This window comes from Vicia villosa, linkage group LG5 (assembly GCF_029867415.1).
Source record: "Vicia villosa cultivar HV-30 ecotype Madison, WI linkage group LG5, Vvil1.0, whole genome shotgun sequence".
NCBI lineage: Eukaryota > Viridiplantae > Streptophyta > Magnoliopsida > Fabales > Fabaceae > Vicia > Vicia villosa.
The window spans coordinates 113,637,277-113,661,574 of NC_081184.1; the positions used below are offsets into that span (position 1 = coordinate 113,637,277).

The 24,298-nt window shown below is 36.3% G+C and overlaps 1 protein-coding gene across 2 annotated transcripts; it reads right to left on the minus strand.

The window, feature by feature from the left end:
• Positions 1-8,466: 8,466 nt before the first annotated feature.
• Positions 8,467-12,774, minus strand: LOC131607072 (endonuclease III homolog 1, chloroplastic). Of its 2 annotated transcripts, none has more exons than XM_058879117.1 (10): positions 12,496-12,774; positions 12,318-12,378; positions 12,177-12,245; positions 11,156-11,274; positions 10,752-10,818; positions 10,186-10,277; positions 9,863-10,000; positions 9,677-9,781; positions 9,166-9,249; positions 8,467-8,977 (listed from the first exon to the last, which is right to left on the minus strand). In XM_058879117.1, the coding sequence occupies exons 1-10, from the start codon at positions 12,757-12,759 to the stop codon at positions 8,828-8,830; spliced, it is 1,149 nt and encodes a 382-aa protein (XP_058735100.1). In that variant the 5' UTR covers positions 12,760-12,774; the 3' UTR covers positions 8,467-8,827. The 2 variants fall into 2 exon arrangements, with proteins under 2 accessions (XP_058735100.1, XP_058735099.1); XM_058879116.1 differs by having other exon boundaries at positions 8,468-8,977; positions 12,318-12,381.
• Positions 12,775-24,298: the final 11,524 nt, after the last annotated feature.

The following is a 24,298-nucleotide window of genomic DNA, read 5'->3' on the forward strand; positions in this document are numbered from 1 at the left end:
AAAAGAAATCAAATGCCCCAGAATTTCATGTTAGAGGTGGAGCTATTCGATGTTTGGGGAATTGACTTCATGGGTCCGTTTCCACCATCATTCGGGAAGAATTACATCTTAGTTGCAGTGGACTATGTCTCAAAATGGGTGGAGGCGGTAGCTTTACAAACTAATGATGCGAAGGTAGTAGTCAAGTTCTTGAGGGAGAACATATTTGCTAGGTTTGGAGTACCGAGAGCGCTAATTAGTGATGAAGGAACTCACTTCCTCAATCACCTCATGGAGAAACTCCTTCAGAAATACAATGTGAAGCATCGGATAGCCACCCCTTATCACCCTCAAACTAGTGGTCAGGTAGAGGTGTCTAATAGACAGCTCAAACAAATTCTCGAGAAGACAGTGAGTTCGTCGTGAAAGGATTGGGCAACAAAGCTAGATGATGCGTTATGGGCTTACCGAACGGCGTTCAAAACACCCATCGGGATGTCACCATACCAACTTGTCTACGGAAAAGCATGTCACTTGCCTTTAGAGCTTGAACACAAGGCATTTTGGGCAACTAAATTTTTGAACATGGACTTGTCTCTAGCAGGAAATTCTAGAATCTTACAGTTGCATGAATTAGAAGAGTTCCGGAATCGTGCGTACGAAAATGCCAAGGTTTACAAGGAACAGACCAAGAAGTGGCACGATAGGAGGATTTAGAAAAAAGAGTTTTGGGAAGGACAGCTGGTCCTTCTGTACAATTCCGTTTGAAGCTTTTTCCGGGAAAATTGAGATCCAAATGGTCGGGACCATTTATGGTTCATAAGGTATTCCCTTACGGTGCAGTTGAAATCAAGAATCAAGCTAATGGAGACATCTTTAAAGTTAATGGGCAGAGATTAAAGCCATATTTCCAAGGTCAACCAGTTGGACAGGTTGATGTCATTCGTCTTGCTTAGTAGGACGATGGACCGTCGAGCCATGCGACGTTAAACGAAGCGCTCCGTGGGAGGCAACCCACGTTTGTTTCATTTAACTTTCGTTCTCTTTGTTTTATTTCGTTTCTTTTGTAGGTGGTAGAGTTTGGACCGGTAGACGCAACTCGAGTAAAAAAGGCACGGAGAGTGTCCATTTTTGATGCATAGAAGACCATCAACACGGGCACCCGTGTGCAGAAACACGGCCCGTGTTGAAGACAGAATGAAAGAAAACAAGAAAAATTAAAAAGTGGCTTCAGCACCAGCAACACGGGCGCCCGTGTGCAGCAACACGGCCCGTGTTGCCCCTCAGCACGCCCCATGGAAGCAGCCAGCTTTTTCACACGGCCGCCCGTGTGCAGCCACACGGACCGTGTGAGCGCTGCGGGCCAGTTTTTTCAAAATTTTTTAAAAACCCTCATGTGGGCCCCTTCTACATTATAACATTCTTCTTCTTCTTTCCACTCATTCTCCCACTTTTCTTCCTCATCTTCCATTAAACCCTAGCCTCCACCTTCACTAAACTAACTCTACCACCATCAACCACCCATCAAAACACTATAGTGCCTTCACAAAAGTTGTTCTACTCTCCATCCTCTTCACTTCTATCGGTTTAGTTTTTGATTTTGTGCAATTTTATTTTTTCCGAATTTTTGCTTGTGTTTTTTTGTATTTTCTTGTTAATTTTTCTTGCAGAGCTATTACAATGCCTCCCCGAAGGACAACTCAACGCCGCAATGTTCGGGATGATTTTGCCGAACCCTCCCAACCGAGGCAGCGGGTTCGTCGCGCTCCAAGTCGCGCAACCATTCATAGCGGGGCACAAGAGGAAAATGCCCATGGTATTACGTTTGCCCTTCCTGAGCACAAAGCAAGGTATGATATTTTAGTGCAACGTAAATTGCTTCCGACTAGATATATCTGTGATGACACTCTTACCAAGTTAGGCCTCAAAGATGAAGTCTACCGGATGTTTCACAACATCGGAATGTTGCCTTTTATGCTGTTTGAGGCACCGACTTATGAGGGCCTAACTCTGGAATTCCTGAGCACTGTAGAATTCAAATTGAGACACAAATGGAATGGCTCCGAAATGGAGTATTTTGGTGATCTTGAGTTTTATATGTTTGGACATAAGCACTTGTTGTCTGTGGAAGAGGTAGGGGAGGCACTGAAATTACCGTCCTCTGGACCGGGCGCCCCCCCTGAAACTTTTCCTGCTTGTGAATTCTGGGAAGCCATCACAGGTGCAGCTGGGTACAATCCAAGCAAGGCTAAGGCCTCGGGGATTCATAACCCTTGTTTCCGATATGCTCAGAAAGGTTTGGCTTTCACCTTGTTTGGGAGGGGAGATAGTACAGGGGTCTGTGCGAAAAGAGAGCTATTTTTGTTGCATAACATGATTGAGGTGAGTCGGGTGAATGTCGCTGCCTTTGCTGCTAACCACCTGAAGCAAGTTGGTTATGCTTCTTGTGGAGAGATTTCAGTTGGGGGAATGATCTCTCAATTGGCTGAGCACTTGGATTATGGCCACTTGTTGAATGATGAGCCTTCATTACCGGGTAAGAAAATTGATTTGCAAACTCTTGTAAATCAGAGGATGATTATAGTAAAGTCTGGGTATTTCTCACTAACTGTCCATGGACAGCATGTTATGGCACTACCTGCACCTGATACCTGCACCCGTTTTCTCATTGTTCATGTCATCGCTCGGCATTCATGATTTATCACTTGAAAGACACTAAAAGGATCTAAGTGTGGGGTTGTGAACCATGGAAAAAGGGGGGCAAGAAGAAAAAAAAAAGAGAATATCTCATAAAAAAAAAGAGATGAATATGGATCTTGTGAAAACCAACAAAAAGAGGTTTAAATTTCAAAGCAGAATAAGATATTTGCCCTGATCCACTTTTAGTCTGAAAAAGGTTCAAACTCCATTCTTACGATTCAAATAAAAATGAGTAGAGAAGTGAATCCTATGTAATGCCGAGCACCTAAACCATTTGTTACCCCGTTCTTTGTTTACCCACCAAACCAAAGCCTCGTTATAACCCTAAGACCTCATAAAGTGTGTGTAATCTCTGTGTGTAGTGATTTGAGAATTTATTCAAAGTTGGAAGTAATATGCATACCTTGACACTATGAGTGTAGACACTTTAACCCAGAGAGATTTTGTTAGAGTGTGAAAAGCTTGCAGGTGAAAGAGTGCTCGAAAGTGAGAATGCAGTTGATAGTTTTAAGAAGAAAACCAGAAACTCGATTGCTAGGTGAAGGAATCTTGCGAAACACCTGGTTGTGTTGTGGAGAAAAGAATCTCGTTGGTGACCTCTGTTTTGCCTCGATACATCACTTGAGGACAAGCAATGAGATAAGTGTGGGGTTGTGATCGGTCACCATTTCTAGTAAGTTTCCGCATCTTCTTCCGACCTAAATTCGCAATCTTGGTAATACTAAGTGGCATTGTCATATGTTTTTCAAGTAAGTTTCTTGTTTTTCGATTGTGTGATGATTGTTGCATGTAGTGTGTTTTGAGTATCATTCAAGTGCCGTTTTATGCGTTGGTTGTTAGTTTGTGTGTAGCCAGGTTGATGCACGGAAGAGGTAGAAACTTATGGTGAGCACGAGCGGAGAAAGAAGCCAAAAGAGCCAAAGTTGAGGTCAACACGGGCACCCGTGTGCATGCACACGGCCCGTGTCAAAAAATGGATGGAAAAGCCATCTTGAAGGCTAGGCAGAGGTTTCACACGGGCACCCGTGTTCCTGCACACGGTCCGTGTGAAAAGCTGAGCAGAAAATGAATTTTTGGCAAAGGAGCAGTTGACCAACACGGGCACCCGTGTTCCTGCACACGGTCCGTGTTGGCAGGCGCGGGCAGATTTCCAACTTTTGATATTTTGAAAGCTTTGAACTCATTAAGGGTATTTTGGACCTTTCGGATACGAGGGATGACTGCCAACACTACTAAAACCTAACAGGAAGAAGGAAGGAGGCATCTGGGATCATTGAGCATAGAGAATTACAGAGAAAGAGCAATCAAGGGTTTTGGAAGAGATCTTCAAGAGCACTCGCGATTGGAGATCATATCGATCAATAATTTCTTGTAATGACTTCATTTTCTCTTGTTATTTCCTTAAACACTATGAGTAGCTAAACTATTTTATGCTAGGGTGATGTCCCTAAATCTTTTCATGTAATGACTTGTTAAAACCGTTGTGATGAATTTGATGTTTTTATAATTTGAGTTTATGATTCAAAGATTTTCATGCTTCATCATATTGGAAAATATTTTGTTGATCTATGATTAGGGTTAGGCGTGACACACCACTCTAATGCGTTTTGAATCAAAACATTACCGGTAAATCGCTTAGGAATAAGGATTTCACCATAGTGATCATCCATTCTAGATTACGATGCATAATGCCTTAATACTAAATTCAATTATTGAGGAATTGAAATTGACTTTTAAGTATTAATAAGTTCTCCACTAAGGAATTAGGGAAAACCATTTTATGGAATTGATACTCAATTGTAGTCACATCTTTTCATGAACAACGGTGTTCTCAAGGAGTTACGTAAGATTTATACATCAACCTTAGCATGCCTTCTCATTTGTGTACCAAATCATCATTTACTTATCGTTTTTAATTATAAACAGTTAGTTAGTTTTATCAAGCAAATCAAAAACAAACCATAGCTTTTTGTTCAATTGAAATTTAGTCCTGGCTTATATTTTACCCGCAGTCCTTGTGATCGATACTTGGATTCATCTCCATTTTAATAACTACATCGGTAAAAAGTAGTACACTTGCTATTTTCCGATCAATGATCCTGCTAGCAATTCGTCATAGACTGCACCACATCTAGGGCACAGTGCAACTTCAGAATTGTCACTGTGACACCTGACCAAGAAACCAACCAAGCTTTCTTCAGACCTTGGGTATACTTTCAGCAACAGGTTTCCTCCTCTCCAAGGTTGCTCTAATCTTTCTCGCAAAGCCCTCTCGAAATTGGCCTGGACCCTCTGAATTGTCATAATTGAACATCTTGGGCACATCACCCTTTTTCCACCATTCTTTATATGAAAATTCCAAAGATAATCTTTCAAACTGTTTCCTCTTGGCGGAATCTCAATTTTTGCTTTTTCCCACATCAACCATTTTTCTAGTTCTTTGATTTCAGATAAGGGACGTCTAGCGTTGACCATGTTAACAACTGCCGGAGGAACTTCAGAAATTTGTATCTGCTGAAGCTTCATTGTGAGGTCTTCAGTGGCCTCACTTGTTTTTCCTTTCGGATCTTCAGTCATTTCAGCATCGAAGGATCCTTCAACATCAGTATTGAGGGTCAGGTTGTCATTTAGGCTTTCAGTAGCCTGCTTTCCATCTGAAGATATCTTTATTTCAACAGCATGAATTTCAGATACTTCCACCATGTTAACATCAAATGGTTCACACAAGTTAGTGTCAGCCACGTTCAGAGGATCGGCGTCAACCTTCATAGGGTTCTTGCTTTTGTCAGCGAATTTCAAACGTCCATCCTTGATAGCATTCTGGATTAGATCCCTGAAAAGAAAACACTGTGAGGTTTTGTGGCCTAGGAAACCATGATATTTACAAAAACCTCTCTTCTTCCATTGTTCTAACGGAGGAATTTTAGAATTAGGAGGCACTATCATTTGGCCATCTTTTACTAGTAAATCAAATATTTCGTCACACTTAGTGACATCAAACGTATAAGTTTTCTTGGGAAATCTATCACTTTTATCATTATCTACAGGATTTTTTCCATTAGAAGGGGTGAGTAATTTGCAAGCATAAGGTGGCGCTTCCTTTAACTCACCGAGATCTATTTCGACCTCTTCCATGTCTTATGAGTCTTCGAAAGTTTCGCCATCAACTTCGTCTGCTTCGACGTATGCTACTCTTTCCTTCTTATAACTTTTACTTGCTCTGGCCTTCTCTGCTTTTAATCGTTCGACTTGTCGAACCCTATCTGCCAATTGGACCATATCTCTCAGGTATTGAGTATCTAGTTTCTTTCGAATTGAATAATCTAGACCACCTGCAGCCATTTCAACTAATTCATGCTCTGGGACAGTCGTGAAGCATCTTGATTTCAGCAAGCGAAACCTGTTTAAGTAATCATCAATAGACTCAGTGAATTTCCTCTTGATGCTAGCCAATTCTTTCAAACTTATCTTGGTTTGACCCATGTAAAACTGTTCATGGAATAATCTCTCCAAGTGGGCCCATGCATCTATGGAATTTGGAGGTAAGGTAGTGAACCAAACGAACGCATTTTTTGTCAGCGAACTAGGGAAGTACTTAATTCTTAAATCCTCGTTTCCCGCTAAATCTCCCGCTTCTGTCAGATATCTAGCGATATGTTCCACCGTTGATTCATTAGTGTCCCCTAAAAACTTAGTAAATTTTGGTACTTTGGTGCCTCTTGGTAATTCTGTCTGCATGATATAATCCGCTATGGGAGATGTATAATTTGGGCGTTGAAGTCCATTACTGAGGCCATTATTAGCCATAACTCTCTCTATCATGGCAGTTAGGTTATTCTCAATGGCTAGGTTTTCTCTCCTGACTCTCTAAACTACTTCGTCTGGATGTTCGTCCCTACCTACTATCCTTAATCTGGGTCTTTCCTCCTCAAACTCTTGCTGAACAGGGACAGTTCTTCGGTTCGAAGCCTCTAAATCTATTATTCGATTCCTTTCGACCGTTGTTGTTCTTTGTGGAGGAATTATGCCAGCAGTAGTTGTACCAGACGAGGGAGTCACGCCAGCAGTTGTTGCACCAGGCGGCGGCACCGTACTTTGGATACGTTCTAGAACGGGTTCTCCTTCTCGATAGGAGGATTGATTATTTCTCCGTTTGGGTTGTGGAACACCCATGAATTCTGTCATTCGATTCATTTGGGAGGATATTTTTTGAAAAGTTTCCACATTCTCCCGATTTGTACTAGCAATATTTGTTGCTAAAGGATGCAAGATTGACGACAATTCTCTGGCCAGGGTTCCTAACATTAATATTAAGTGAGAAAACAATCAAGTGGTTCTAGCCCACTCCCAATAGCAGTTGTGGGGATCGAACTGTGGTCCTCCCTATCAAATTCAGGGTCAATCACTACTAAACCAACTAACGATTGGTTGACATTTATTTTAAAACAGAAGGAGTAATGTTTTTTAAAAATGGAAAGGAATTTTATCCTTATGAGATATCATCGTCATATTATCAATGTCAAAATCCTCTTACAAAAGTTTAATGAAGTACAATATTTTATTTTTATAAAAATGTTAAATGTGCTTTTAACACACTTGCTAATGCATCAAAATTAATAATTTTTCAAAAAAAAAAAACAAATTGTACATTTAATTTTTCAAATAATAAAAAATAATTTTTTAATACATAATTGCTATGTAAGAATTCTTTAAACAATAAAGTATAAGTTATTGGACACAAGTTAACTATCTATTTATTATTAAAAGAACATGCTTGTAAACTACTAATAATACTTTTCACTTTAAATTTCTTAACACTTGCAAAAGGTTAACATAGTAAAAACATAATTTATCAATTAGTTTATTTTATTTCCACCAAATGCTACAAAGTATTAAATTCTTATTTGATATTTTTTCAACTTTTACTTTTTCTCCACTTTTCACTCTTTCACTCTCCATTTCTCTTTTCTACATTTTTTTTCACTTTCATTTTAATTTTCTCTCTCTATTTTCTTTTTCTTTTTTAATTTTTGTAACATAAATAAATAAATAAATAAATTTTTTTAATTAAATGAAGAGGAACACATAACCGAAAATATAATTATATTATGATTATTAAAAAATTATTCATAATTATTAAAAAATTATTTTTAAATGTGAAATTTTCTATTTTTCTCACAAGCTACTATCAGCAAATCAGTAAAATACCTATTTTATTTTAATTAACAAATATCTTTCTTTGAGACACAAAATTTTTATTTTTAAATATTAAAATTTCTCTTTTTTTTTCACAGACCACTATCAGCGAAATACCAATTTTATTTTAATTAACAATTGTCTTTATTTGATAAACAAAATTATTATTTTTAAATGTCAAAAATTAAATTCATATTATTATTATTATTATTATTTACTTTATAATTAAATAACTCATTTCAAATTTACATGTATATTTAAATAAAATTTATATCGTAACACATAAATTTACTTGTCGGGATGCACGGGTATCTTGCTAGTTGAAATAAATAGATATTTGATATTCATGTTAAAAATAGCTTATTGTCAATGCATATCTTTCAAGCATAACTACTCGGTATTTTTACTTCTCAAGTAAAAATAGTTGATTATAAATTGGAATCTATGATAGAGAGTGTGACAGGTCAAGCTTAAAAGTTACTGTATTCTTTAAGAAATCGTGAATGACATTTTGTACAAAGTCTTGGAAGAAATGCATGTTGTCAACTCTCCTCACACTATGCTGGTAAAAAGTAATCACTTATATAAACAATGAAACAGAAAAATCTCAGTGTTCTCCATAAATTAAACAAGCATTTTCTACACACAAAAAAACACATCTAATTTTTAGATGTGTTGCTGTGCACAATGTTAGCCTAATTAATAACCAAAACAAATTAATCACAGAAGCATACATGCCTGTAAGTGCACGTTAGAATAGCACAAGATGGCTAACAAAAAAAAGCCAATCCAAATGAAGTCCAAATTGTTAAGGGTGCTACGTTTTTACCCCTTCCCTTCTAGAAGAACTCACATATTTCTGAAATTGTAGTTTTGGATAGCACAAAATTAGAGTTTTATCAGATATGTACATCTGAATTCATGTGTGGAGTGAAGAAAGTTTTTTCCTTGGTTAAAGCTTCTTGCTCTTTCGTGACTTTGTGGACTTTGATACTGGGCTTGAACCTGAGGCCTCCTTGAACGCCGATGGACACAAGTGACTGATACCACATTCTCCACATCGAGGTCTTAGAGGTGTACAAATTGTTTGTCCAAATCCTACCTGTTCATATTCAATAGATAGATAGATAAATAGATATAATACGACTTTGTATGAAATAAGATGACATACTGAAAATTTCTTGTGTTGATCTTTTGCTTGTAAAGTAATGAAGTTGTCATTCATAGGCTCGTAGCAAAATATAAGTGAAACAGTAGAGGTAAAATTTGGACAATGGGTTTGCTAATTACCAATAGAGGATTTATTGGATCCCATTCTTCCCTTGGAAGCCACAGCTGCAGTGACACTCTAGTCTCTTCAGGTGTCGAAGTTTTCTAGCACAAGTGAAAAATAGCTAGTAAACTTCAATTCTCGACTTTATAACCAAGTGACAAACTAAATCCATGTCACTTACAAAGAGTTTTTTGTTATAACTTATAAGTGTTCAAATGTCTCGAAACATGTTACAATCAGTTATTGAAGCTGTTGGGAATTCTGTTATATTTTTGTTAAATAGAATAGGGTATCTTTATGTTGCTGCCAATCCTAGAAATCTAACAAAAATAGATGTGAGTTGATTTCATGTATATATATTTTCATAATTATGAAAAATAATTTGCACTTCTTTAACTGGATGCGGCAAATATATTGAAACACATTACATATCTGTACCAGCACCAAGAGTCCAAGATGCTGTGAGAACAAATAGATTAGGTATTAATGATTCAACAAGTAATGTGATGCCACCAAACATAAAGGAACCTGTTTCGTGCCCAATTTTGACACCCAGCCTAGCCGATTGCAAATGCGATGGACATGAGTATCTACACATATACCTTGGACATTGTTCCATGCAACATTCATAACCTAATATGCCACTAACAAAATCAGTTTCAGAAAAAAATTCATGAAACATATTGCTTGTGTTAGAAAATCTATTACGCATACCAAATGAGCCATCTTAGGACCTATGCCCGGAAGTACGAGTAGTTGCTCAATTGTGTTAGGTATGTCTCCCCCATACTTCATGAGACAAATATTTGCGATTTTTTTCAAATTAGTGGCTTTTCTTGTATAAAATCCAACCTGGAAAAAAAAAACAAAGAAAAGAACACCCAAAATTACAAGCACATGTTCAATTAATACAGCCAAAAAACAAACATAACCTTTAAAAATTGACACTGTAACATGCAAGCTAGGAAAAAACTTGAATCTTCAAATCATTTGAACCACGCAAGATACAATATGTTGAAAAGAAACAAGAAACGTACTGGGTAAATCAACTTTTTGATTGTTTCTTCGTCAGCATTGTTGATTGCATCAGGAGTAAGCAGATCATTTTGAAGAAGACGTTGGATTGCTCCTATATTCTTAAAGACACACTTGTAACTAAAACCGTTTCATACGTTGAAATAAGACATACATTTTTTAGCAACTACACAGTATGAATCACATGCATCAAAAGTAAAATGACATAATGATGTTAGTCAAATTAGCAATCAACTTGCAATAAACTTAATTTTTCAATTCAATCATCCATATCAAGAAATATATAAACTATTAGTTTTATTATGGTACTTCCTCACTTAGTTACTTTCTTCTACTATTTCTTCTTGTTATGTCATGTTTTATAAAGACATGTTTAGACATTCTGATTTCATGCATTATTTTTCTTCTTTCATCAAAGTAATCAAACCCATTTAACTATCTGGTGTAAATCAGTATTTGATCTTAAAAACAAATAGCATTATTATCTCGGAGTGCATTGCTATGTACAGAAGCCAGGAAACTTAACAGCTTTTATTTACTATATACTTTAGAAGGCATATGTACTCACCGTGATTAATATGATCCTTGGTTTGACTTGATAAAAGGGAAGATACCAGGACAGCAAATCTTCTTTCCTGATTATACACACAGGAATTTTAATATGCGTAAATTCGTTCACAAAACCCTATGTCTAGCAAACCAATAAATTCAAAACAAGATTGTATGGACAGTTGACAAGGTCAGACAACATTGCCGTTAACTCATCAAATGAGTAGTGGCAATATCGGTTGAGGATTGATGATGGAAATTGATTTATCAATTCAATAGCAGTTACAGCATTGTTTTATTCTGCCAGAAAAAAAAATGTTGTGGAGAGCCATACTCATCAAATGAGCCATACTCTAAAAGCATCAGGACCAAAATCAACAAATTAATGCTTATCTGATCTCCACTTATTATACAGAGTAAGACCTTAGGGGGTAGTGTAGAACCAGCTTTCTCACATCCCATAGTGTCTACTGGTGCATCTGCAGAACACCTCATTTTGCGAATACCTTCAAGCGTCTCTTCCCAGTGAGCAGGTAATCCACCTATATCATATATAAACTAAACAATTAAAGCATCTTAGAGTAATGGTGTAACAATGCTATTGGACAAACAGTAGGGAGTATATTAGTCTCAAACTAATATGGTCACAAAATGAAAACATGATTACATGACTATCTTAATTGTTATAGGTGACAGTAAAAGAATATTCTTCATTACATACATTCCTGAGAAAATGTCATGGAATTTCACCAACACATAAACAGGTAGTACTAGAATATATATACACAAAGGAGAGATCAAAACGAAGTTGGGCAAAATAAAAATCGCAAAGTTCAAATAAACCCCTTTTAAGATAGTCAGCATATTTTAAAATTTAACAAAGATTTAAATAGCCAGCATATTTAAAACAGTGAGCGAAAACCCGTTTTGCTACCTTAATTGTTGCCTAATTTTCCTGATTTAACAATAATTCTTAAAGCATTTTCTCATACCAAAAGAGAAGACAGACATCTCCAAAAATAAAAAATTTTAAAACACCTAAAGCAATGGTGGTTTTTAGGGTAAGGAAGTGTCTCACATGATATACTACGGTAGACCAATACTAAAAACCATCCAAACTCCAACAACAATCACTGTCACCTTCCGCAAATAGAAGCACGAGGTATTACTCAGTCATCACGATTGAGACCGTAACCTAATGTCAGGTTGGCAAATAACAAGGAAAACAAATATTAATGCCTCCAGACTCAACTCAAGTCACCTTCTCAGTCGTAATAACATCGAGAACACTGAAGTTCTACTTAAGGTAACAATGTAGGTCATCATCAGTGTCTCGAGCAATTTTCAAGCATCGGATCACCGTTGACAACCGTTCCACACTCGAGCAATTGCCTAAAACAAACTCATTTCACAAATATTTACCGAATCGTTTCTTACTACTTACTCCTTTGTGTTGTAGAAGAAGCAACTTCACTTTCAGTTGGAGTCACATCTGAGCTCATTTCTGATTTTCCTGCAAAGGAAATATTCTTCTATAAGATTGTCATATACAAAAATCTGTAACACCTTAACAAACATTACTTACTGCGATGAGTCAACTCATTTGCTCCTCTGTAAGCAAAATCTTCAATTTCAGGAAGACCTAACTTCTGTATTTAAACAATACATAGAATTAGAATCAGAAGATAATCATCCTGCATTGTATTCCTAAAGACAGATAGTGAGAAACAAAAGGAGCAAGCAATGGGGAAAAAGATGGTTACTTTGTGAGTCTGAGTTGGGGGTAAAAGATGATGATGATTGTCTTGAAGCTTTGACGTAGTGGTGATTCCTTTGGCTCTCTTGTTTCTTCTGACATAGACGTGAAGTTGTTGGGACAGTGAAGCGCTGGGCTTGACGGAAGCGGGTGCGTTATTGGTGTTGGAGAGAGGAGATTTGTGACGGAAACGTCTTGTCTCGGACATGATCGCGACGTTGATTCTCCAACTTCCCAAAACAAACGGAGGAGAAGAGGGAAGAACTAGCATGGTGTTATGAATTAATTTATGATTTAAATATTTTGGTTTAATTTTAATTTTAATCTCTATTTTGGTTTATTTATTTTTGGTACAAGTAGGAAAAGAAAGAAAAAAAACATGATTCTAAACATGAGGCTTCACAAAATACTAGTACCGTATTATTATTAGTTTTATGTTTTGCTAGAGTCAGCACATGCATTTAATTTTTTTTTAAAATATAAAATATTTGAATTCGTCATTACTTAAAGAGAAGCTCTTTACGGTTGTAAAGAATCAAATCATTGTGATGTCAAATATTAATAGACTTTGTGATAAGTTTGATGATAGAGTTGAAGTCAGAATAACATATCAGGTCTTTGATGTCAAGTTCACGTGTCATATGCAAATTATGATATAGCGACATCAGCTCAACATGAAGAATGTTGAAATAATCAATATTACGTACAAAACCGTGAACTCAAGCACCATCAGCATTTTGAATCAATTTACCAAAACTCGAGACATCGGAATTACCGAGACTACTACCATCAATATTCAAAATCATATCACTACCTTTGTGTGAATTCCACGTGATGGTTCTCGTTAGGTGGGACAAATTATGCTTGAGAAAACCCTTTCACTTTCTCTCAAACACTAACCCAAGTGTTTTAACTCCAATCACTAAACCCTAATGATCAACTTCAATCACAACTATGAGTGATGTTGAATCTTACAATTCAACTAGACAAACCTTCAACTATGTCAAGTTACTGAAACATAGTATGATGTAAATAAAATAACAAGGACTCTCTTGTAAACCTAGCACTCTAAGATCTTCAATGTGAATGTTTGAGTTTCAATGTAGGTTTGAGCTCCTTATATATCATAATTAAAGGTGCGTGAAATACAAGAAAGGGGGGGTTGAATTGGGTTTAAAGGTTTAAAATAAAGTTCTTCCCAAATCAAAACGCAAGAACACAAAATAAATAACACAATTATTTTTATATTGGTTCAGTATTAACGAAGTTACTTCAGTCCACCCGCCAAGGTGATTTCGCCTTATCAACAAGGACTTAATCCACTATAACCGAACTAATTACAGAAACCACAATAAAGACTAATTGTCACTTGTTGCAAACTATAAAAACTAATTGTCAATGTCTTCTTGAGATTTATGACTAAAGCCATAGTGTCTCAACGAACTATCGACTTCACTCGTTGTACACAAAGATTTTGTGTTTACATAGTTACTTCAGAACCCGATGACGTCACACGCCTTTTCTTCAGAGTTAGAACCTGTTAACAAAAACTATACACTAGACATTAAATTGTTAGAATACTAAATTATTCTCTAAGATATCATTTTATGCTATCATCAAAACATAAGGTCATATGCATAACCAAATCTTGTGCTTACACTCTATCTCTTTTTTATGATGAAAAAACCATGTATTTTGATGAACAATTTATACTATGTTTAAATCACATAAAAAGTTATTCGGAGTTAGCTAAGCAACTCCCCCTTAGAATAATATTCTCAAAATTCATGTAAGCTCATATAGAGGGGGCCCCTGAGCACAAGCCTTACAAAATTATTTTGAAGTATAAGAAAGTAGTATGAAAAGAATACTTCCCTGTTTATAGTTCCATCAGAGTCTAACTAGAAATGTCTGGTTCTTCATCTCAGATCCTGGATTGCTATCAGAACGCGATGAATTGACAGATACTGGTTGAACCTTGTTGACATAACTTGTTTGTGAATATGCACTAAACTTTAGAGCGAGGTTCATCATAATTTTTACCATGTTCAGAACATCTGAACTTTCTGCCTTCTTAATCTTTTGACTTTCTTCTAGAGTTTTGGCTGTCTATAAATTTCAGTGAACTTTTGCAAAGTTCTTGAGTCAACCATGTTACATGCAAAATTGTCTTATATCATTTATGGGAAATATTTTTATGAGAATTAGATATATCAAAATCATCTTTTAATTCCCCCCCTTTGTCAGAAATTAAAAAGACTTTAACAAGATAACCAAAAAAAATAACACTTCATTGATTAAGTTAATAAAGTATAAAATTTTACATAAAGACAAAAGAAACAAAAGAAGATAGGGTCCCAAAAGGAAAAGGGAAAAAAAACAAGGCTAAGGTTTTTCAGATAACTTCGAGGATATCTCCTGTAGCATCTTAGAAAACCCAGTGTTCAATGCCTATTGTTCTTCATGCTGCTTCTCTTCTTCTGCAAACTTTTTCCTAGAAGAGGCCTTTTCTGTCCTAAACTCTTCCAGAGTTTGTTGAAGCATAACAAACACATCCCCAGAACCAGATGCATGTGTCTTCTCCATACCAGAAGTATCTCCAACTAGCCGCTCAGAAGGAATCTCAGTAAGAATGAGATCCTATTGAACAAAAGTAGGCTATTCAAGAATGGGAACTTCTAGAGCCGACATAAATAATACTGGAAGAGTAAGAGTAGACTGGCATGCATCAATCTTAGCATTCCTCTTCCTCATAGCTTCCTTGAAGCAGAAGAACTGAACTCTAGAAGTGATGGGGTGCATCCATTACTTAAAGTCATTATAGAGGAAGTCAGTCTCTTCCAGACCCAATCCTTCTGAAGTAGCAGCTGCCAAGATCCGCAGACGGTCTACAGCCTTATATTCAAAATTAAGTAATAATTCATTAAAGGGAGTGGAAGTATGTTAGTTCAAAGAAAGAGTTGATTAGAAGAATTAAGTAGAGATGTGGGTCTCTTTCTTGAAAAAAATGATTCCGATAATTTCTTCTTCAGAATATTGAACTGGTTCTAGATGTTTAGAGTCGGTTAGAAAGTCTTCTGATTCAGTCACAGGTTTATCCATGTAAGATGGTAAAGGGGGGTTTTGAGGTTTAACAGATAAGGTGTTTGTGGTGGTTAAAGGTTTTTTAGGAGAAATATTGGATTGAGGGTTCAAATTAGTTATAGTGGTTGGAGTGGAAGTGGTTTGGATATAAGAACATGAATTACTACTTTCATTAAGAATAGGAAGAGTAGATGAGGAGTCCTTACTGGAGTGAAACTTATGTTTCCTTTTCTTCTTGGCACACCCAGATGAACTATCTTTAGGTTGCGTTCTAAACAACTTTCTTTTCTTCTTCATAACAAAAGACAAATAAGGAATGGGGAAGATCTTCCTTGGAAACAAAGTTGTGTATATTTGAGGAGGAGGTTCATGAAATCTTGCAAGATTGTATGCTGGATAATCTGACGTAACTATTCTTCTTTTAGAGATAAAGTCTTCGTCCAGATTACTAAAGGGACGATGGCTTTAGATATTATTCCCATATTCACTAAGTTTATTCCATCTAGAGGATTTCAAATCAAGACTTCCAGGTTACCAGCTAAGTTTAACGCTACCACTAGCCGGCTTTCTACGAGAATGTATGTGATCAGCCTTCCCATAAGAATCTAGTGTTTTATATTTTTATTACCATATCTGGTATTCTTGATGGTATCTACCAGATATCTGAACAAGATTGCTGGCAGCCAGACCTTTTATCCAATAGTAATGAAATACAATGTATACTTTAGATCCACCTCAATAGAGTCAGAGGATCTTCTGTGTTGTACACATCCTGGGAGAATTCTGAACCAAATTCTTAGATTCATGGGAAGATCAAAGGTGCAAACAGAATCCTCTCCATTTGAGAAGATGAGAGGATTGGTCTCAAGTTTTTTTTTGCATAAGCAATCCCACTTTCTTTCTCAATAGAAGATTCATAGTCGAAGCACATATCTACATATCCATCATGTTGAAGAAGTTTTGCAATGTCTCTTTCAAAAATGCATATGTATTTTCCAAAGAATTTTGAGCAAATGTAATCACCTGGGGAGATGAACGATTGAATCCATAAATATTTGACCCGTTTAGGATAAGCTGGACCTTTCAAGCGATCGAAGAAGGTATCCCATCCTTGGGTTTTCAAGACATTAGTGAAATCGTACCCATTTGCTTCCAGATAATCGAAATCCACTCGTAACTCACAGAGAATATTTAGCTGTTCAACTGGAATGGAAAGATGAATGTTCAGGTTTTGTTCAGATTATTGTTGTTGAGTCGTTCCCATTTGTTGTTGTTAAGACTAAGAAATTTGAATAGTCGGTTGAGCATCTTGTTGTTGTTGTTGAGACATTGCTGAAGATGGACAGGAACACAATAAGGTTTTTAGGGTTTGAGAGATTTTAGAGCTCAAAACACGAAAGTGTAGTGTAATGGTAGCGAAAGTATGTGAAGTGGAGTGAGTGGATTTTAAATACAGTTTTGAAATGATGACAAAACCTTGAATAGTTTAAAACTTTATGCCAAGGGGTAAAACAAAAAGATTTTAATGTAATCCCAAAAGAAAAATCTCGTCTCCCAAAATGTCACATCAAGGAAAAGCGTGCTTTACAACAAGACAAATGTCTTTTGCTAATTTACTAACCTTTCACTATCATGACACCTCATTGATGAAGTAAACTCTTCAGATTCCTAAGAACATAATTTTTTCAAAAAGAAAAATATTTTGACCTAGGACGATTCTGATACATGAGAAGTTCACTTTTCAAAAGCCTCGCATTTTAAAAGCGAAACAACTTAAGAAAATACATACCTCAGATTCTTTCAGAAAGTTGATTTAGTTTTTCTCATAATCCTTGAATCCACTCTATGGGCAAAAGTACTTCATATATAGATGTTGGTTTTGTAAAGGATACCAAACCTATAAGAGTCTTTTTTCAGATGGTTTTAATGAGGATTTGGATCTGACATGCTCAGTTTTATCGCCCAGAATCAATTCTTCAGAATGTGATGATCTAGGTTTGTGATTTCTTAAAGGGGGTCTAGATAGCAACAACTTATGGTTGAACATCTCCAAAGTCCTTTACCTCTTATTCTTCTGCAGCAACTTCATTACCTTCAGAACCTGAATAGGTAATTTCCAAATCTACAAATTTCTCAATTAGCTTTGACTTTTCAGGGTCAAGCTTATCATCTATCTAACATGAATATATTCTTCAATAATGCGTGTCTTGTTGTTGTATACTTTATACCCTTTTGAGCGTTTAGAGTATTCCAACATGATACATTTTTGTGTTTTAGAATCAAACTTGTTAAGATTGTTCTTAGTGTTCAAAATAAACCAATTACATCCAAACGGATGGAAATATGAAATATTGGGTTTCTTATTCTTCCATAATTCATAAGGAGTATTGCCATAATAGGTCTGATAGAGATTATATTCTGAATGTAACAAGTTGTGTTAACAGCCTATACCCAGAAGTGCTTTGCCATGTTAGTCTCGTTGATCATGGTTTTGGCCATCTCTTGCAGAGTCTTATTTTTCCTCTTTACAACCTCATTTTGTTGTGGAGTTCTAGGGCAGGAGAAATCATGGGAAATGTCATCCTCATCAAACAGCTTCTCAAAATATTTGTTTTTGAATTTGCCACCATGATCACTTCTAACTCTGACAATTTTAGAGTCTTTCTCATTTTACACTTGAGTACTGAAGGTGATGAATACAGAATGTGACTCATCCTTGTGTCTAAGAAATTTAACCCAATTCCATCGATTATGGTCATCAATGTTGACTAATCCATACTTCTGAATCAAGGCAAGAACATTGGTCTCCTTTACTTGAGCATTTCCTTTACGAGTCATTCTCAAAGAATCAAATATAGACTTACCAGAGTCTCTATTTGCTATATTTTCATACTCCATATAAGAAATCACATTCAACGCAATGGTTCTAGCTTTTTGATGAGTCTTATATTCTTTCTTTTATTGGTCGTTCATACTTCTTCTTTGGACCTTGTTTCCACTTGTATCAATAGGATGTTCGTAGCAATCAACTACTATATACCATAGATCAACATCATAACTAAGAAATAAACTTTCTATTATGTCCTTCTAGTAATCAATTCTTTCTCCATCAAATATTGGAGGTTTAGCGTTATAGTTTTCTCTTTCATTGATAATTGGTGGTGATGCTGGTGGTGGAATGGCCATTGTGTTTCACAAAAAAATTCCAGATATTTATCTAACACGGTTAAGTGTTTGAGAGAAGTCAATACCATAAATAGAGCTCTGGATGCCAATTGAAGGTGCGTGAAACACAAGAAAGGGGTATTTGAATTGGGTTTCAAGGTTTAACATCAATTTATTCCCAAATCATAATGCAAGAACACAAGAACAAAAATAAATAACACAATTATTTTTATCCTGGTTCACTGTTAACGAAGTTACTCCATTCCACCTACCAAGGTGATTTCGTCTAATCAGCAAGGACTTAGTCCACTTTAATCAAACTGATTACAGAAACCAAAACAAAAACTAATTATCACTTGTTATAAACCACAAAGACTAATTGTCAATATCTTCTTAAGAATTCTGATTAAAACCCTAGTCTCTCAAGGAACTATCAACTTCAGTCATTGAATACAAATGTTTTGTGTTTATAGAGTTGCTTCTTGAAAACAGATTACACAAATTTGAAATACAACCAAATAATACAAAAGTATTAAGCAAGTATCGAACAAAAGCTCACTTTTTGCAAGTTGATGAACAAACATTTATTTGCTTACATAATTATACAAAGTAACAATCAGAGTGATTTTCGTAGTGTTTAAGCATTAGTTTTGTAGAGTTTATCGATGTTCTATCCACAACAACTACTACATTTGAATTCTCCTTCTAAGTCATTTTTTTATAGCGAAAGAAGAGAAGTTCGTTGAAGGATAGAATTGGAATACTTAATTCCAGCTGTATTGTTCCAATGGTTAGTTAGGGAGTGGTAGGCAGTATGACACGTTAGTACTGACCTAGCACCACCCTATCCGAGTAGTGGAAAAGTATATACCACTTATTATTTCCTCATGGGAATCCAAATTTGATCTTTTATCTTCTAATCTTCAGAGGCTTCTGATAGTAGATGTTGAAGCATGTTTTGATGGACCAAAATAATGAGTTACCAAAACCTAAGTCTTCAGAGTCTTCGAAACTTGTTCAATTGGAACTCTGTCTTCATAGTATTCAGCACTTGGTCTTTTGAAACTTTAGAACCTAAGTCTTAAGAGTCTTCAGAACTTATTCACTTAGAACCTTGTCTACAGAACTTCAGTACTTGGTATTTTGAAACTTTAGAGCCTAAGTCTTTAGAGTATTCAAAACTTATTCATCCAGAACCTTGTCTTCAGAATTGTTCATCCAGAACCTTGTCTTCAGAACTTCAACACTTGGTCTTCAGAAGCTTTGTCTTCAGAATATTTAAAACTTGTTCTTCCAGAACATTGCTTCAGAATCTTTAGAACTTAGAGAACAAAATCTTTGAGCTAGAGGAATCCCCAAAAGTTCTTTTACGAGAGTCTCAATCATAAACTCTATCACTATCGTTCATCAAAACCGTTGTTATAGAAGCATTCTAGAAATTGAATGATTTGTAAACACACTAGTTTCTTCCAGAGTCGAAGTGTGTAAAGTTTAGAACCTGATGACGTCACACGACTTTTCTCTAGAGTTAGGACATGTTAGCAAAAGCTACACACTAGACAGAAACCGTTAGAGTACTGAATTGTTCTCTAAGATATCATGTAATGTTATCATCAAAACATAAGGCCAGATGCAGAACCAGATCTTGTTCTTACAAATGACCATGGGTTTTTCTTCATAAATATTTGATTTGATTTCGTCAAGAAATAATACAAAATTTGTTGGATATTATTTGTTTCTTAAATCTCTACAACAATATATGATTTATTTCAATTTAAATTCAAATTTAAATCTCTATTTAAATCTAAATTGATCTTTATACAACCGTTAAACAAACCACTTCATCATATTGTTAAATCAATAACAATAAAATCTCATTGAATCTTTGACTAGAGAATCTTCAACACGCATCAGTAATTCCTTGTTGCGCAATGCCTGGATGTCGTACCAACATGCTGGGACATCGTGTCCATCACATGTCCCTTCTTCACTTCCATATACATCTTAATCAAGCTAGATCAATATTGAACACTTCTTCATGTTTTTGTTTTGAAAAATGCAACCAATCCAAAAAGCTATTCCGCTAGGAACTTCAATCACCCCCTTTAGAAAATTTCGGCAAAATAACTCTTCAAGATATAGCACTTAATCAGAACTGAACAAGTGACAACCTGTATGAGTACTAGACTTATAAGAGCATCTAATCAGCAGCAACAACATTCTTCCAAATATCAGAGTTAAGCACAAAAACATCATCATAAATCAGTAGCATCAACAACATTCAAATGCTTACACACAATCTATTTAGTTTCTTCAAACCAAACTGACAATACAATCTATCTTGCAATCATTCACAAACTTAGTCATGCATGAACCCTAGTAGCATTTAGTCAGTAGCATACAATACTACCTACAAACAATTATTAAAATACAAACATTCACATACTCAATCATGCACAACAAAAACAATTAGCAGTTCGTATAGGATATGTAAGAAACTACTAACACAAAAGCTCACTTAAAGGGCCAAATGTCTTACCCGATGCTCCAGTGTATGAGCTCATATCGTTTATACTTACCAAGATGGTCAGAACTAAGCAATTACATGTTACCTATTATTATTTATTATTGGTAACATAGATCATACTACACCCTACGCCGATACTCCCCCTTTTTGCCATAATTTGGCAAACGGCGAGCTCACATCATTAGTGCTTACGAGGCATTGAAATTTATTCAACAGAAGAAGGAACCTCAACTAGAGACCGTGAGGTCCATGGTGACCGGGTGGATGCGCTAAAGAAGAATGTTGATGATTCTGTCCAACAAACTCGTAAAAATGTGTATATGGAATTAGATCAGGCGGTCGACCAAGTGGAAATCCTTTACCCGACCTTCTATATTTCCCACTCACTACTTTACCCTTTCAAGGTCGTCCGAGATGGAGCCTTGGTGGAAAACCTCGGTGTCGCGTATTAGGGTGAAGTATTAGGGTGAAGAAGCTTAACTTCCTACCTTTTTTATTCTAATGTTAATAGGATAATGTGCCTTTATTCTTTCTTATTATATGTATAAATGATTATATTTATGTATTCACCTTTCCTTTTGATGCTTTCTTTGTGTACAATATGATTTATTAAATTTTCTCTAAGATCTTTCTTCTTTAATACTCTGGTTGTTGTCAGTTTAGTTTTTGAGCTTCGAACCAACTGGTAGTTCCTGCTTTTACCGTGCACGAACCATATTGTTTCTATAAGTGGGGGTTTTCCCATTGATGTTATCCTCTATAGGTCTTTGAAGCCAATTGTCACTTGTCGTACTGATGAGATTCAATGTTTTGATGCATTTTAAAGTCCTGACATGTGCGACCCAAAATGGTAACTAATTTGATTGAGAGGAGATGATGTTATTCTTTAGTGTCACTAGGAACCTCCCAGACTAAAGGTGGGGTTCTGGTCCCTACCCCTAGACAATGTTCTGGTTCAGGGTAGACGACTCCAGGCTCCACCACCAACACTATTGGAATGGCCAATTTTTAAGAATGGGCATGTCAGTTGTGCTTTAAGCTTGTTTTGCTAAGTGTGTAGCCTATTTTATGAACCAGCTATACTATATTGGCGAAGGTTATAATTGTATTCATATACGCAATATTCTTTAGTTAAAAAGATTTATTTATTTGAATTTCGAAGAGCTTTAAGGGGTACATATCTTGTTGGGGGAATTACATGTACGACACATGCAACTTATTTCCATTTTCTTCCCTGATTAACTCCATAGCCTGGGGATATTGACACGCGTTCCCTAGACCATCGACTATAGTGGTTCTTAGTCCTGCCACCTAGCGAACCGTTTATACTTGAAATGTCGCGAGTTTTGGTATGTCATTGGCATTATCGTATTTCCTATCGGAAGACCTTATCTACCTTCCTTTAGTGTGTAGCCACTGTGTACCCTCGTATGAGGGACACACCCGTGCGACCAATGTATTTATGATCGACTCACTTGATCTTGGATAAAGATGGCGTCCGGTCGACTGAGTGTTTATCGTTCCTTCGTGTTAGGCATTAATTTAGAGCCTTTCACGCGTGTTCGGTTAAGATCAACATATTTTACACACGCCTTCTCCACTTACCGGAGGATTTCTTCAACCAATACCACATTGGAGAGTCATCGTGTATAACAGTTCTTCGAGTTCCCCGACGATAGTTTTGGATTTCTCTAGAGTTTTCCTTCCTTTTTATTATGGTACATACCAGGCATTGGGATCTACATTCAACTGATGGCAAGTTACAGTGGGGTCAGTGTCAGGAATTTTATGTGGCTAAACAACAAAGATATCAACGTTAGCGTGGAGACATTTAATCAATGTATTATTTCCCTTGGAAGGGAACCTGAATCCTATCTTCTCGAATTTGGTCGGATTATCATCAAGCTGAATATATTTGAAATCACTGTTCAAATTTAGTCCAACTTTCCTTTGCACGCGTCAAAGTTAAACCTATCGTCTCTCTCTCTAAACCTTCGTCTTTCCTTCACTTTCTCCTTCTTCAAATAATAATGGTACATCTAGAATTCCACTTGGGACTTTTACCTTCTAGCGTAGATTGATGCTAAGAGAATTATGGAATCATTGAAAGCCAAAATATCTCCGCCATTGCACGGGCCCTGATCTAGCTTACGGAGTCCCAACTGCTCGAGTGTGTCAGTGTAGAGGACATTACCCAAATTTTTGTTGTCTACGAGGAATTTTGCTACTGTGTGATATGCGCAGTGAGTGTTATCAGTGACGAAAATCCGCAATTGGGACTCCACGAACCTTCCTGTGATCTCAAAATCCTAGCATCGACATGTTCTTACTTTGTAATTTAGTTTCAGTCGTTGCTTGGATGATGTTCTCTGGTGATGGATCTGCGTCAAACATTCCTTTTGCGTAGATCTCATTGATGAGAGAGAATTGAAGTGGTGCAAGATAGGAGAGTTCACCAGAGTTCTTGAGTGTGACACTTGTGGTTATTCTCTCCATCTTACGGTGGTATTGATGAAGATATGGATTGTGATTGAGAATAATTTATTTGTGGAATTTGATCATAGAATTTTGCGGGAACTCAATGTTGATTCCCATAGATGGTGCATCTGTTCTATTATGGAACCAATATTGGTGTTGATTGATTATGTAAGACTCTATAATTGGGGATGCTTATTTCCAATATGATGGCATGTGGTGGATCTGTAAGGTTAGCGCTCTGACGCCTAAATCAGTTAGAGGGTCCAAGATAATGAAAAGATTATTTTGAATCTTACATATGCTGACTATATACCTTAGATAATCTCTAATGGGCTTGTGCAAGATTCGTCTTTAATATTGGCCTTTCCCACCCTAGAACAGATTCCATCCACCTTTTTATAGTTTGAAATCCCAAAATCATATTATCCTTCATTTGCTTCTCGATTTACACGTTGATTTAAGATAGTTCTTTTCACCGATTGAATCAACAACGAAGATCAGAGACGATTCGTAGTTGAAAGGATCTGGGGAGCTCACGAAAACAAGATCGAGAGCT